The 15,346-nt window shown below is 45.1% G+C and overlaps 1 protein-coding gene across 3 annotated transcripts in view; it reads left to right on the top strand.

Annotated features, from left to right (window-relative positions):
- The window catches only part of DIAPH2 (diaphanous related formin 2), a 2,453,123-nt gene that overhangs the window by 1,863,287 nt on the left and 574,490 nt on the right, over positions 1-15,346 (top strand). For all 3 annotated transcript variants that reach the window (XM_073642200.1, XM_073642202.1, XM_073642201.1), the window contains one exon: positions 13,284-13,447. In XM_073642200.1, the coding sequence (XP_073498301.1) occupies positions 13,284-13,447 (164 nt within the window). The remainder of the gene's footprint in view (positions 1-13,283; positions 13,448-15,346) is intronic.

The raw sequence follows: 15,346 nt of genomic DNA, 5'->3' as shown, positions 1-15,346 counted from the left end.
GGCAGTCGTTACTCTCATCATTGAGTACGATGTATGCGGCAGTCGTTACTCTCATCATTGTGTACGATGTATCCGGCAGTCGTTACTCTCATCATTGTGTATGATGTATCCGGCAGTCGTTACTCTCATCATTGTGTACGATGTATCCGGCGCTCGTTACTCTCATCATTGTGTACGATGTATCCGGCAGTCGTTACTCTCATCATTGTGTATGATGTATCCGGCAGTCGTTACTCTCATCATTGTGTACGATGTATCCGGCAGTCGTTACTCTCATCATTGTGTACGATGTATCCGGCAGTCGTTACTCTCATCATTGTGTACGATGTATCCGGCAGTCGTTTTACTCTCATCATTGTGTACGATGTATCCGGCAGTCGTTACTCTCATCATTGTGTACGATGTATCCAGCAGTTGTTACTCTCATCATTGTGTACGATGTATCCGGCAGTCGTTACTCTCATCATTGTGTACGATGTATCCGGCAGTTGTTACTCTCATCATTGTGTACGATGTATCCGGCAGTCGTTACTCTCATCATTGTGTACGATGTATCCGGCAGTCGTTACTCTCATCATTGTGTACGATGTATCTGGCAGTCGTTACTCTCATCATTGTGTACGATGTATCCGGCAGTCGTTACTCTCATCATTGTGTACGATGTATCCGGCGCTCGTTACTCTCATCATTGAGTACGATGTATGCGGCAGTCGTTACTCTCATCATTGTGTACGATGTATCCGGCAGTCGTTACTCTCATCATTGTGTATGATGTATCCGGCAGTCGTTACTCTCATCATTGTGTATGATGTATCCGGCAGTCGTTACTCTCATCATTGTGTACGATGTATCCGGCGCTCGTTACTCTCATCATTGTGTACGATGTATCCGGCAGTCGTTACTCTCATCATTGTGTACGATGTATCCGGCAGTCGTTACTCTCATCATTGTGTACGATGTATCCGGCAGTCGTTACTCTCATCATTGTGTACGATGTATCCGGCAGTCGTTACTCTCATCATTGAGTACGATGTATGCGGCAGTCGTTACTCTCATCATTGTGTATGATGTATCCGGCAGTCGTTACTCTCATCATTGTGTACGATGTATCCGGCAGTCGTTACTCTCATCATTGTGTACGATGTATCCGGCAGTCGTTACTCTCATCATTGTGTACGATGTATCCGGCAGTCGTTTTACTCTCATCATTGTGTACGATGTATCCGGCAGTCGTTACTCTCATCATTGTGTACGATGTATCCGGCAGTCGTTACTCTCATCATTGTGTACGATGTATCCGGCAGTCCTTACTCTCATCATTGTGTACGATGTATCCGGCAGTTGTTATTTACATCATTGTGTACATGTATCCGGCAGTCGTTTTACTCTCATCATTGTGTACGATGTATCCGGCAGTCGTTACTCTCATCATTGTGTACGATGTATCCGGCAGTCGTTACTCTCATCATTGTGCACGATGTATCCGGCAGTCGTTTTACTCTCATCATTGTGTACGTTGTATCCGGCAGTCGTTACTCTCATCATTGTGTACGATGTATCCGGCAGTCGTTACTCTCATCATTGTGTACGATGTATCTGGCAGTCGTTACTCTCATCATTGTGTACGGTGTATCCCGCAGTCGTTACTCTCATCATTGTGTACGGTGTATCCGGCAGTCATTACTCTCATCATTGTGTACGATGTATCCGGCAGTCGTTACTCTCATCATTGTGTACGATGTATCCGGCAGTCGTTACTCTCATCATTGTGTACGATGTATCCGGCAGTCGCTACTCTCATCATTGTGTACGATGTATCCGGCAGTCGTTACTCTCATCATTGTGTACGATGTATCCGGCAGTCGTTACTCTCATCATTGTGTACGATGTATCCGGCAGTCGTTACTCTCATCATTGTGTACGATGTATCCGGCAGTTGTTACTCTCATCATTGTGTACGATGTATCCGGCAGTCGTTACTCTCATCATTGTGTACGATGTATCCGGCAGTCGTTACTCTCATCATTGTGTACGATGTATCCGGCAGTCGTTACTCTCATCATTGAGTACGATGTATCCGGCAGTCGTTACTCTCATCATTGTGTACGATGTATCCGGCAGTCGTTACTCTCATCATTGTGTACGATGTATCCGGCAGTCGTTACTCTCATCATTGTGTACGATGTATCCGGCAGTCGTTACTCTCATCATTGTGTACGATGTATCCGGCAGTCGTTACTCTCATCATTGAGTACGATGTATCCGGCAGTCGTTACTCTCATCATTGTGTACGATGTATCCGGCAGTCGTTACTCTCATCATTGTGTACGACGTATCTGGCAGTCATTACTCTCATCATTGTGTACGGTGTATCCCGCAGTCGTTACTCTCATCATTGTGTACGATGTATCCGGCAGTCGTTACTCTCATCATTGTGTACGATGTATCCGGCAGTCGTTACTCTCATCATTGTGTACGATGTATCCGGCAGTCGTTACTCTCATCATTGTGTACGATGTATCCGGCAGTCGTTTTACTCTCATCATTGTGTACGATGTATCCGGCAGTCGTTTTACTCTCATCATTGTGTACGATGTATCCGGCAGTCGTTACTCTCATCATTGTGTACGATGTATCCGGCAGTCGTTACTCTCATCATTGTGTACGATGTATCCGGCAGTCGTTTTACTCTCATCATTGTGTACGATGTATCCGGCAGTCGTTACTCTCATCATTGTGTACGATATATCCGGCAGTCGTTACTCTCATCATTGTGTACGATGTATCCGGCAGTCGTTACTCTCATCATTGTGTATGATGTATCTGGCAGTCGTTACTCTCATCATTGTGTACGATGTATCCGGCAGTCGTTACTCTCATCATTGTGTACGGTGTATCCGGCAGTCATTACTCTCATCATTGTGTACGATGTATCCGGCAGTCGTTACTCTCATCATTGTGTACGATGTATCCGGCAGTCGTTACTCTCATCATTGTGTACGATGTATCCGGCAGTCGCTACTCTCATCATTGTGTACGATGTATCCGGCAGTCGTTACTCTCATCATTGTGTACGATGTATCCGGCAGTCGTTACTCTCATCATTGTGTACGATGTATCCGGCAGTCGTTACTCTCATCATTGTGTACGATGTATCCGGCAGTTGTTACTCTCATCATTGTGTACGATGTATCCGGCAGTCGTTACTCTCATCATTGTGTACGATGTATCCGGCAGTCGTTACTCTCATCATTGTGTACGATGTATCCGGCAGTCGTTACTCTCATCATTGAGTACGATGTATCCGGCAGTCGTTACTCTCATCATTGTGTACGATGTATCCGGCAGTCGTTACTCTCATCATTGTGTACGATGTATCCGGCAGTCGTTACTCTCATCATTGTGTACGATGTATCCGGCAGTCGTTACTCTCATCATTGTGTACGATGTATCCGGCAGTCGTTACTCTCATCATTGAGTACGATGTATCCGGCAGTCGTTACTCTCATCATTGTGTACGATGTATCCGGCAGTCGTTACTCTCATCATTGTGTACGACGTATCTGGCAGTCATTACTCTCATCATTGTGTACGGTGTATCCCGCAGTCGTTACTGTCATCATTGTGTACGATGTATCCGGCAGTCGTTACTCTCATCATTGTGTACGATGTATCTGGCAGTCGTTACTCTCATCATTGTGTACGATGTATCCGGCAGTCGTTTTACTCTCATCATTGTGTACGATGTATCCGGCAGTCGTTACTCTCATCATTGTGTACGATGTATCCGGCAGTCGTTACTCTCATCATTGTGTACGATGTATCCGGCAGTCGTTACTCTCATCATTGTGTACGATGTATCCGGCAGTCGTTTTACTCTCATCATTGTGTACGATGTATCCGGCAGTCGTTACTCTCATCATTGTGTACGATATATCCGGCAGTCGTTACTCTCATCATTGTGTACGATGTATCCGGCAGTCGTTACTCTCATCATTGTGTATGATGTATCTGGCAGTCGTTACTCTCATCATTGTGTACGATGTATCCGGCAGTCGTTTTACTCTCATCATTGTGTACGATGTATCCGGCAGTCGTTACTCTCATCATTGTGTACGATGTATCCGGCAGTCGTTACTCTCATCATTGTGTACGATGTATCTGGCAGTCGTTACTCTCATCATTGTGTACGATGTATCTGGCAGTCGTTACTCTCATCATTGTGTACGGTGTATCCGGCAGTCGTTACTCTCATCATTGTGTACCATGTATCCGGCAGTCGTTACTCTCATCATTGTGTACGGTGTATCCGGCAGTCGTTACTCTCATCATTGTGTACGATGTATCCGGCAGTCGTTACTCTCATCATTGTGTACAATGTATCCGGCAGTCGTTACTCTCATCATTGTGTACGGTGTATCCGGCAGTCGTTTTACTCTCATCATTGTGTACGATGTATCCGGCAGTCGTTACTCTCATCATTGTGTACGATATATCCGGCAGTCGTTACTCTCATCATTGTGTACGATGTATCCGGCAGTCGTTACTCTCATCATTGTGTATGATGTATCCGGCAGTCGTTACTCTCATCATTGTGTACAATGTATCCGGCAGTCGTTTTACTCTCATCATTGTGTACGATGTATCCGGCAGTCGTTACTCTCATCATTGTGTACGATGTATCCGGCAGTCGTTACTCTCATCATTGTGTACGGTGTATCCGGCAGTCGTTACTCTCATCATTGTGTACGATGTATCCGGCAGTCGTTAATCTCATCATTGTGTACGATGTATCCGGCAGTCGTTACTCTCATCATTGTGTACGGTGTATCCGGCAGTCGTTACTCTCATCATTGTGTACGATGTATCCGGCAGTCGTTACTCTCATCATTGTGTACGATGTATCCGGCAGTCGTTTTACTCTCATCATTGTGTACGATGTATCCGGCAGTCGTTACTCTCATCATTGTGTACGATGTATTCGGCAGTCGTTACTCTTATCATTGTGTACGATGTATCCGGCAGTCGTTACTCTCATCATTGTGTACGATGTATCCGGCAGTCGTTACTCTCATCATTGTGTACGATGTATCTGGCAGTCGTTACTCTCATCATTGTGCACGATGTATCCGGCAGTCGTTTTACTCTCATCATTGTGTACGTTGTATCCGGCAGTCGTTACTCTCATCATTGTGTACGATGTATCCGGCAGTCGTTACTCTCATCATTGTGTACGGTGTATCCGGCAGTCGTTACTCTCATCATTGTGTACGATGTATCCGGCAGTCGTTACTCTCATCATTGTGTACGATGTATCCGGCAGTCGTTACTCTCATCATTGTGTACGGTGTATCCGGCAGTCGTTACTCTCATCATTGTGTACGATGTATCCGGCAGTCGTTACTCTCATCATTGTGTACGATGTATCCGGCAGTCGTTTTACTCTCATCATTGTGTACGATGTATCCGGCAGTCGTTACTCTCATCATTGTGTACGATGTATCCGGCAGTCATTACTCTCATCATTGTGTACGATGTATCCGGCAGTCGTTACTCTCATCATTGTGTACGATGTATCCGGCAGTCGTTACTCTCATCATTGTGTACGATGTATCCGGCAGTCCTTACTCTCATCATTGTGTACGATGTATCCGGCAGTTGTTATTTACATCATTGTGTACATGTATCCGGCAGTCGTTTTACTCTCATCATTGTGTACGATGTATCCGGCAGTCGTTACTCTCATCATTGTGTACAATGTATCCGGCAGTCGTTACTCTCATCATTGTGCACGATGTATCCGGCAGTCGTTTTACTCTCATCATTGTGTACGTTGTATCCGGCAGTCGTTACTCTCATCATTGTGTACGATGTATCCGGCAGTCGTTACTCTCATCATTGTGTACGATGTATCTGGCAGTCGTTACTCTCATCATTGTGTACGGTGTATCCCGCAGTCGTTACTCTCATCATTGTGTACGGTGTATCCGGCAGTCATTACTCTCATCATTGTGTACGATGTATCCGGCAGTCGTTACTCTCATCATTGTGTACGATGTATCCGGCAGTCGTTACTCTCATCATTGTGTACGATGTATCCGGCAGTCGTTACTCTCATCATTGTGTACGATGTATCCGGCAGTCGTTACTCTCATCATTGTGTACGATGTATCCGGCAGTCGTTACTCTCATCATTGTGTACGATGTATCCGGCAGTCGTTACTCTCATCATTGTGTACGATGTATCCGGCAGTTGTTACTCTCATCATTGTGTACGATGTATCCGGCAGTCATTACTCTCATCATTGTGTACGATGTATCCGGCAGTCGTTACTCTCATCATTGTGTACGATGTATCCGGCAGTCGTTACTCTTATCATTGTGTACGATGTATCCGGCAGTCGTTACTCTCATCATTGTGTACGATGTATCCGGCAGTCGTTACTCTCATCATTGTGTACGATGTATCCGGCAGTCGTTACTCTCATCATTGTGCACGATGTATCCGGCAGTCGTTTTACTCTCATCATTGTGTACGTTGTATCCGGCAGTCGTTACTCTCATCATTGTGTACGATGTATCCGGCAGTCGTTACTCTCATCATTGTGTACGACGTATCTGGCAGTCATTACTCTCATCATTGTGTACGGTGTATCCCGCAGTCGTTACTCTCATCATTGTGTACGATGTATCCGGCAGTCGTTTTACTCTCATCATTGTGTACGATGTATCCGGCAGTCGTTACTCTCATCATTGTGTACGATGTATCCGGCAGTCGTTACTCTCATCATTGTGTACGATGTATCCGGCAGTCGTTACTCTCATCATTGTGTACGATGTATCCGGCAGTCGTTTTACTCTCATCATTGTGTACGATGTATCCGGCAGTCGTTACTCTCATCATTGTGTACGATGTATCCGGCAGTCGTTACTCTCATCATTGTGTACGATGTATCCGGCAGTCGTTACTCTCATCATTGTGTACGATGTATCTGGCAGTCGTTACTCTCATCATTGTGTATGATGTATCCGGCAGTCGTTACTCTCATCATTGTGTACGGTGTATCCGGCAGTCGTTACTCTCATCATTGTGTACCGTGTATCCGGCAGTCGTTACTCTCATCATTGTGTACGGTGTATCCGGCAGTCGTTACTCTCATCATTGTGTACGATGTATCCGGCAGTCGTTACTCTCATCATTGTGTACAATGTATCCGGCAGTCGTTTTACTCTCATCATTGTGTACGATGTATCCGGCAGTCGTTACTCTCATCATTGTGTACGATGTATCCGGCAGTCGTTACTCTCATCATTGTGTACGGTGTATCCGGCAGTCGTTACTCTCATCATTGTGTACGATGTATCCGGCAGTCGTTACTCTCATCATTGTGTACGGTGTATCCGGCAGTCGTTACTCTCATCATTGTGTACGATGTATCCGGCAGTCGTTACTCTCATCATTGTGTACAATGTATCCGGCAGTCGTTTTACTCTCATCATTGTGTACGATGTATCCGGCAGTCGTTTTACTCTCATCATTGTGTACGATGTATCCGGCAGTCGTTACTCTCATCATTGTGTACGATGTATCCGGCAGTTGTTATTTACATCATTGTGTACATGTATCCGGCAGTCGTTTTACTCTCATCATTGTGTACGATGTATCCGGCAGTCGTTACTCTCATCATTGTGTACGATGTATCCGGCAGTCGTTACTCTCATCATTGTGCACGATGTATCCGGCAGTCGTTTTACTCTCATCATTGTGTACGTTGTATCCGGCAGTCGTTACTCTCATCATTGTGTACGATGTATCCGGCAGTCGTTACTCTCATCATTGTGTACGATGTATCTGGCAGTCGTTACTCTCATCATTGTGTACGGTGTATCCCGCAGTCGTTACTCTCATCATTGTGTACGATGTATCCGGCAGTCGTTACTCTCATCATTGTGTACGATGTATCCGGCAGTCGTTACTCTCATCATTGTGTACGATGTATCCGGCAGTCGTTACTCTCATCATTGTGTACGATGTATCCGGCAGTCGTTACTCTCATCATTGTGTACGATGTATCCGGCAGTCGTTACTCTCATCATTGTGTACGATGTATCCGGCAGTCGTTACTCTCATCATTGTGTACAATGTATCCGGCAGTCGTTTTACTCTCATCATTGTGTACGATGTATCCGGCAGTCGTTACTCTCATCATTGTGTACGATGTATCCGGCAGTCGTTACTCTCATCATTGTGTACGATGTATCCGGCAGTCGTTACTCTCATCATTGTGTACGATGTATCCGGCAGTCGTTACTCTCATCATTGTGTACGATGTATCCGGCAGTCGTTACTCTCATCATTGTGTACGATGTATCTGGCAGTCGTTACTCTCATCATTGTGTACGATGTATCCGGCAGTCGTTACTCTCATCATTGTGTACGATGTATCCGGCAGTCGTTACTCTCATCATTGTGTACGATGTATCCGGCAGTCGTTTTACTCTCATCATTGTGTACGATGTATCCGGCAGTCGTTTTACTCTCATCATTGTGTACGATGTATCCGGCAGTCGTTACTCTCATCATTGTGTACGATGTATCCGGCAGTCGTTACTCTCATCATTGTGTACGATGTATCCGGCAGTCGTTACTCTCATCATTGTGTACGATGTATCTGGCAGTCGTTACTCTCATCATTGTGTATGATGTATCCGGCAGTCGTTACTCTCATCATTGTGTACGGTGTATCCGGCAGTCGTTACTCTCATCATTGTGTACGATGTATCCGGCAGTCGTTACTCTCATCATTGTGTACGGTGTATCCGGCAGTCGTTACTCTCATCATTGTGTACGATGTATCCGGCAATCGTTACTCTCATCATTGTGTACAATGTATCCGGCAGTCGTTTTACTCTCATCATTGTGTACGATGTATCCGGCAGTCGTTACTCTCATCATTGTGTACGATGTATCCGGCAGTCATTACTCTCATCATTGTGTACGGTGTATCCGGCAGTCGTTACTCTCATCATTGTGTACGATGTATCCGGCAGTCGTTACTCTCATCATTGTGTACGATGTATCCGGCAGTCGTTACTCTCATCATTGTGTACGATGTATCCGGCAGTCGTTTTACTCTCATCATTGTGTACGATGTATCCGGCAGTCGTTACTCTCATCATTGTGTACGATGTATCCGGCAGTCGTTACTCTCATCATTGTGTACGATGTATCCGGCAGTTGTTATTTACATCATTGTGTACGATGTATCTGGCAGTCGTTACTCTCATCATTGTGTACGATGTATCCGGCAGTCGTTACTCTCATCATTGTGTACGATGTATCCGGCAGTCGTTACTCTCATCATTGTGTACGATGTATCCGGCAGTCGTTACTCTCATCATTGTGTACGATGTATCCGGCAGTCGTTACTCTCATCATTGTGTACGATGTATCCGGCAGTCGTTACTCTCATCATTGTGTACGATGTATCCGGCAGTCGTTTTACTCTCATCATTGTGTACGATGTATCCGGCAGTCGTTACTCTCATCATTGTGTACGATGTATCCGGCGCTCGTTACTCTCATCATTGTGTACGATGTATCCGGCAGTTGTTATTTACATCATTGTGTACGATGTATCCGGCAGTCGTTTTACTCTCATCATTGTGTACGTGTATCCGGCAGTCATTACTCTCATCATTGTGTACGATGTATCCGGCAGTCGTTACTCTCATCATTGTGTACGATGTATCCGGCAGTCGTTACTCTCATCATTGTGTACGATGTATCCGGCAGTCGTTACTCTCATCATTGTGCACGATGTATCCGGCAGTCGTTTTACTCTCATCATTGTGTACGGTGTATCCGGCAGTCGTTACTCTCATCATTGTGCACGATGTATCCGGCAGTCGTTACTCTCATCATTGTGTACGATGTATCTGGCAGTCGTTACTCTCATCATTGTGTATGATGTATCCGGCAGTCGTTACTCTCATCATTGTGTACGATGTATCCGGCAGTCGTTACTCTCATCATTGTGTACGATGTATCTGGCAGTCGTTACTCTCATCATTGTGTACGGTGTATCCCGCAGTCGTTACTCTCATCATTGTGTACGGTGTATCCCGCAGTCGTTACTCTCATCATTGTGTACGATGTATCCGGCAGTCGTTACTCTCATCATTGTGTACGATGTATCCGGCAGTCGTTACTCTCATCATTGTGTACGATGTATCCGGCAGTCGTTACTCTCATCATTGTGTACGATGTATCCGGCAGTCGTTTTACTCTCATCATTGTGTACGGTGTATCCGGCAGTCGTTACTCTCATCATTGTGTACGATGTATCCGGCAGTCGTTACTCTCATCACTGTGTACGATGTATCCGGCAGTCGTTTTACTCTCATCATTGTGTACGGTGTATCCGGCAGTCGTTACTCTCATCATTGTGTACGATGTATCCGGCAGTCGTTACTCTCATCATTGTGTACGGTGTATCCGGCAGTCGTTACTCTTATCATTGTGTACGGTGTATCCGGCAGTCGTTACTCTCATCATTGTGTACGATGTATCCGGCAGTCGTTACTCTCATCATTGTGTATGATGTATCCGGCAGTCGTTACTCTCATCATTGTGTACGATGTATCCGGCAGTCGTTACTCTCATCATTGTGTACGGTGTATCCGGCAGTTGTTACTCTCATCATTGTGTACGATGTATCCGGCAGTCGTTACTCTCATCATTGTGTACGATGTATCCGGCAGTCGTTACTCTCATCATTGTGTACGATGTATCCGGCAGTCGTTACTCTCATCATTGTGTATGATGTATCCGGCAGTCGTTACTCTCATCATTGTGTACGATGTATCCGGCAGTCGTTACTCTCATCATTGTGTACGGTGTATCCGGCAGTTGTTACTCTCATCATTGTGTACGATGTATCCGGCAGTCGTTACTCTCATCATTGTGTACGATGTATCCGGCAGTCGTTACTCTCATCATTGTGTACGATGTATCCGGCAGTCGTTACTCTCATCATTGTGTACGGTGTATCCGGCAGTCGTTACTCTCATCATTGTGTACGATGTATCCGGCAGTCGTTACTCTCATCATTGTGTACGGTGTATCCGGCAGTCGTTACTCTCATCATTGTGTACGATGTATCCGGCAGTCGTTACTCTCATCATTGTGTATGATGTATCCGGCAGTCGTTACTCTCATCATTGTGTACGATGTATCCGGCAGTCGTTACTCTCATCATTGTGTATGATGTATCCGGCAGTTGTTACTCTCATCATTGTGTACGATGTATCCGGCAGTCGTTACTCTCATCATTGTGTATGATGTATCCGGCAGTCGTTTCTCTCATCATTGTGTACGATGTATCTGGCAGTCGTTACTCTCATCATTGTGTACCATGTATCCGGCAGTCGTTACTCTCATCATTGTGTACCATGTATCCGGCAGTCGTTACTCTCATCATTGTGTACGATGTATCCGGCAGTCGTTACTCTCATCATTGTGTATGATGTATCCGGCAGTTGTTACTCTCATCATTGTGTACGATGTATCCGGCAGTCGTTACTCTCATCATTGTGTATGATGTATCCGGCAGTCGTTACTCTCATCATTGTGTACGATGTATCCGGCAGTCGTTACTCTCATCATTGTGTACGGTGTATCCGGCAGTCGTTACTCTCATCATTGTGTACGGTGTATCCGGCAGTTGTTACTCTCATCATTGTGTACGGTGTATCCGGCAGTTGTTACTCTCATCATTGTGTACGATGTATCCGGCAGTTGTTACTCTCATCATTGTGTACGATGTATCCGGCAGTCGTTACTCTCATCATTGTGTACGATGTATCCGGCAGTTGTTACTCTCATCATTGTGTACGGTGTATCCGGCAGTCGTTACTCTCATCATTGTGTACGATGTATCCGGCAGTCGTTACTCTCATCATTGTGTACGGTGTATCCGGCAGTCGTTACTCTCATCATTGTGTACGATGTATCCGGCAGTTGTTACTCTCATCATTGTGTACGGTGTATCCGGCAGTCGTTAGTCTCATCATTGTGTATGATGTATCCGGCAGTCGTTACTCTCATCATTGTGTACGGTGTATCCGGCAGTCGTTAGTCTCATCATTGTGTATGATGTATCCGGCAGTTGTTACTCTCATCATTGTGTACGATGTATCCGGCAGTTGTTACTCTCATCATTGTGTACGATGTATCCGGCAGTTGTTACTCTCATCATTGTGTACGGTGTATCCGGCAGTCGTTAGTCTCATCATTGTGTATGATGTATCCGACTGTCGTTACTCTCATCATTGTGTACGATGTATCCGGCAGTTGTTACTCTCATCATTGTGTACGATGTATCCGGCAGTTGTTACTCTCATCATTGTGTACGGTGTATCCGGCAGTCGTTACTCTCATCATTGTGTTCGTGTATGCGGCAGTCGTTACTCTCATCATTGTGTTCGTGTATCCGGCAGTCGTTACTCTCATCATTGTGTTCGTGTATGCGGCAGTCATTACTCTCATCATTCTCTATAATGCGGTGATACATGACCTATAAAATGTTCACATAGTTGATATTGCATTTTGATAATGTGGAGTATAAATTCTTCATTGTTGAAGCCTTTTGGCTTTTCCTCTGCAGGTTTTGAGCTTTTCGTGGCCGATTCCTGAGCGTTGTGCATTGTATTTTGCCGATCACTTTCTTCGTTTCCTCTTGCTCTTATTCTGTATTCAGCCATTTAGAGATAAAGATTTTCAATTAGAAAGACCCAGTAATGTAGACACATGATTAGAGAGAGCGTGCAGGACATTCCCTATTTCAGCAGAGGTTATTACAGCTACAGCGTACCTGTCCTGTACCCACAACCAGAGCTACAGCACGGCCCTGCTGCCCCCATCTCCCAAAAGATACAACTGCTTTTGCTGCACGCACAAGTCTGATATGTTCCCATTCTTACACACTGTAACTTGCCATCCATTCTTTTTCAGTGGACAGTTCCTATTTATCTTGATTCTTCCAGAACTATAGGTGCTTGGACTTCCTTTCCCTCACTTCAGCTCTGCTACATCTGAGGGCTGGTAGGTACCTTTTTATAGACAAATGACAACTATTCTGACAGAAAGGTTTTGTTCGGTACCTCTGACTAAAGCATTGTGTAAACCCATCAGATCGCGTTCACTAGGATAAGATGGCATGGTGCTTGAGTTTATAGACAGCATTCTGGTTTTAGGAGGTTTTCCTTAACAAGTACTTACACCTTTGCAAAGAGCGCCCGGGAGCAGTACGAGAAGCTTTCCAACATGTCCAACAACATGAACAAGCTGTACAACAACCTGGGAGAGTTCTTCAGCTTCGACCCCAAGGCCGTCAGCGTGGAGGAATTCTTCGGAGATCTCAGCAGCTTTCGCTCGCTCTTCTTGGTGAGTACGAGACTCTTTACTGTTATTTGGTTTGATGTGTCCACATCTCCACCATTTTCTTTAGTTTCCATCACGCTGACATGATCTCCTGCTCTACACATGTGATGGTCGGCGAAGCTGTTGTTCTGTAAGGTTGTCTCCTGGATGTTCCAGTATTGATCACATTACAAGAGGCACGAGGCCATTTACACCATGAAGACTCCTAATGAGACCTTGTGATGTGTAGAAGACTGGGATCACCCACCGAGTTCTCAGAACTCGCAGTAAAACCACTAAGTCTTCTTCATGGGTTCTCGTAGGGTTCTGATGGCCAAGAGGGCTAGGTACGAGGTGTTGTGTGCTATGTTCTCCTAGCAAGAGGAAAGTCAGGTTCTTCATAGACCTTTCACAATTGGCTCTGTAGCAAGTTTTCAGTGCAATCAGAAATCCCTAGAATAGAGGTGGAGGTTCCCCATGAGTGACCCATGGGTCTATCAGACCTTCCATGATAGCACAGTTGGGATGAATTGCTTTGGTTAGTACAATACGCGTCCTACATACCTGTAATAGGGAAACCTATAGGTGCCTGAATTTAAGGGGTTTGTTGAAGTGACTCCATGAGCCCATTCAGTATTATGTGACTTTCTTGAGGGACCCATAGATACAAAAGAGATGCTCCATTTTCATTCCTTCTACCTGTTCCCATCTGTCCCATCGCATCCTTCCATTTAAAAGCCTCCTCTACGTGGCGGCAGCCGGGACGCCTTCATGCATCATCCATTCACATCTTCCTATGTTCAAATATTTATTCAGGTATTTTGTTTTCAGCCGAAACATTTCTTTTGTCTGTATACATATTGATCGGATTGATTTCATGTTTTGCCATTGCATGAAGGAGCGGCGGGTTGTCTGACTGAGAGCTGAAGGCTTTTGTTCTTGAAATAGATATAGAACGATTGGCTGCGGCTCAGCGACTGGTGCTGCAGATAGGCGGTAAAATAATGGGGAGTTCTGCCATTAAAATACGCAGGAGAAGGGAATTAAACAGCGGGAAAAAAGTTTTCAATCCTACAAAATCCAAACTCAGAGAATTGGCCATTAATGGGAAATTACATCCCAGGTGTAAAGGAAAGGAAGAGAATCGACTTATTAGTGATAATGATACAACGTAGCGAGATACGTCATTATGCAAACGACTGCTGGAGCTTCGTCCAATTTACAGAGAAACTGCACAATTAGTATTGTGTGTATGAACATAACAGTATGCGAAGGTGAAATATTCCTCTATATCTGTGTCCTGGCAGATTTCATTCATCTGACCGTCAGATCTGACGGAATTAACAAATGAAACTATGAATAGGATCTGAAAGGGACCTGAGTGGGACCTGAATGGGACCTGAATAGGACCTGAGTGGGACCTGAATGGGACCTGAGTGGGACCTGAATGGGACCTGCACCCGAGGTGTGAATTCAATTTAGTAAAGGAACCTGATCTCACAAACCTTCTGGAGATTGCAGTCATTTGTCTCATTAGCATAAGGGACAGCATGGGGGAGCAAAAAAAATAGGAATGAGGCATGAGAGAATGAAGAAAAAGGGAATGAGGGACAACATGGAAAACCGAAAATGGGAATGAGAGAGCAATAAGATTGAGAAAGAGAGTCAACATACTGGAATGAAAAAAAAAATGACAACATGAGGAATTGAAGAGAATGAGAAAAACAGAGCAGCAAGTACGGGGGCAGCAGTAAGTATCGCCCAATAACGTGAAGGATCATACAGGGGAAGTAGGACTCTGACTTGTCAGCATTAATTGTGGTTGTTGCTGGACGGCCGCGGTGCTACATCACCAGGACTCTCACGCTTCACCGTATACAGCAGATCTGTGCACCGCGATCTCACCAAGCAGCTAAGGGTTTT

Source organism: Phyllobates terribilis, unplaced genomic scaffold (genome assembly GCF_046119375.1).
Source record: "Phyllobates terribilis strain yellow unplaced genomic scaffold, ASM4611937v1 Scaffold_7__3_contigs__length_470593459, whole genome shotgun sequence".
Taxonomy (NCBI): domain Eukaryota; kingdom Metazoa; phylum Chordata; class Amphibia; order Anura; family Dendrobatidae; genus Phyllobates; species Phyllobates terribilis.
Note: the sequence above shows the minus strand (reverse complement) of the source record. Positions and strands in the feature narration are given on the sequence as shown.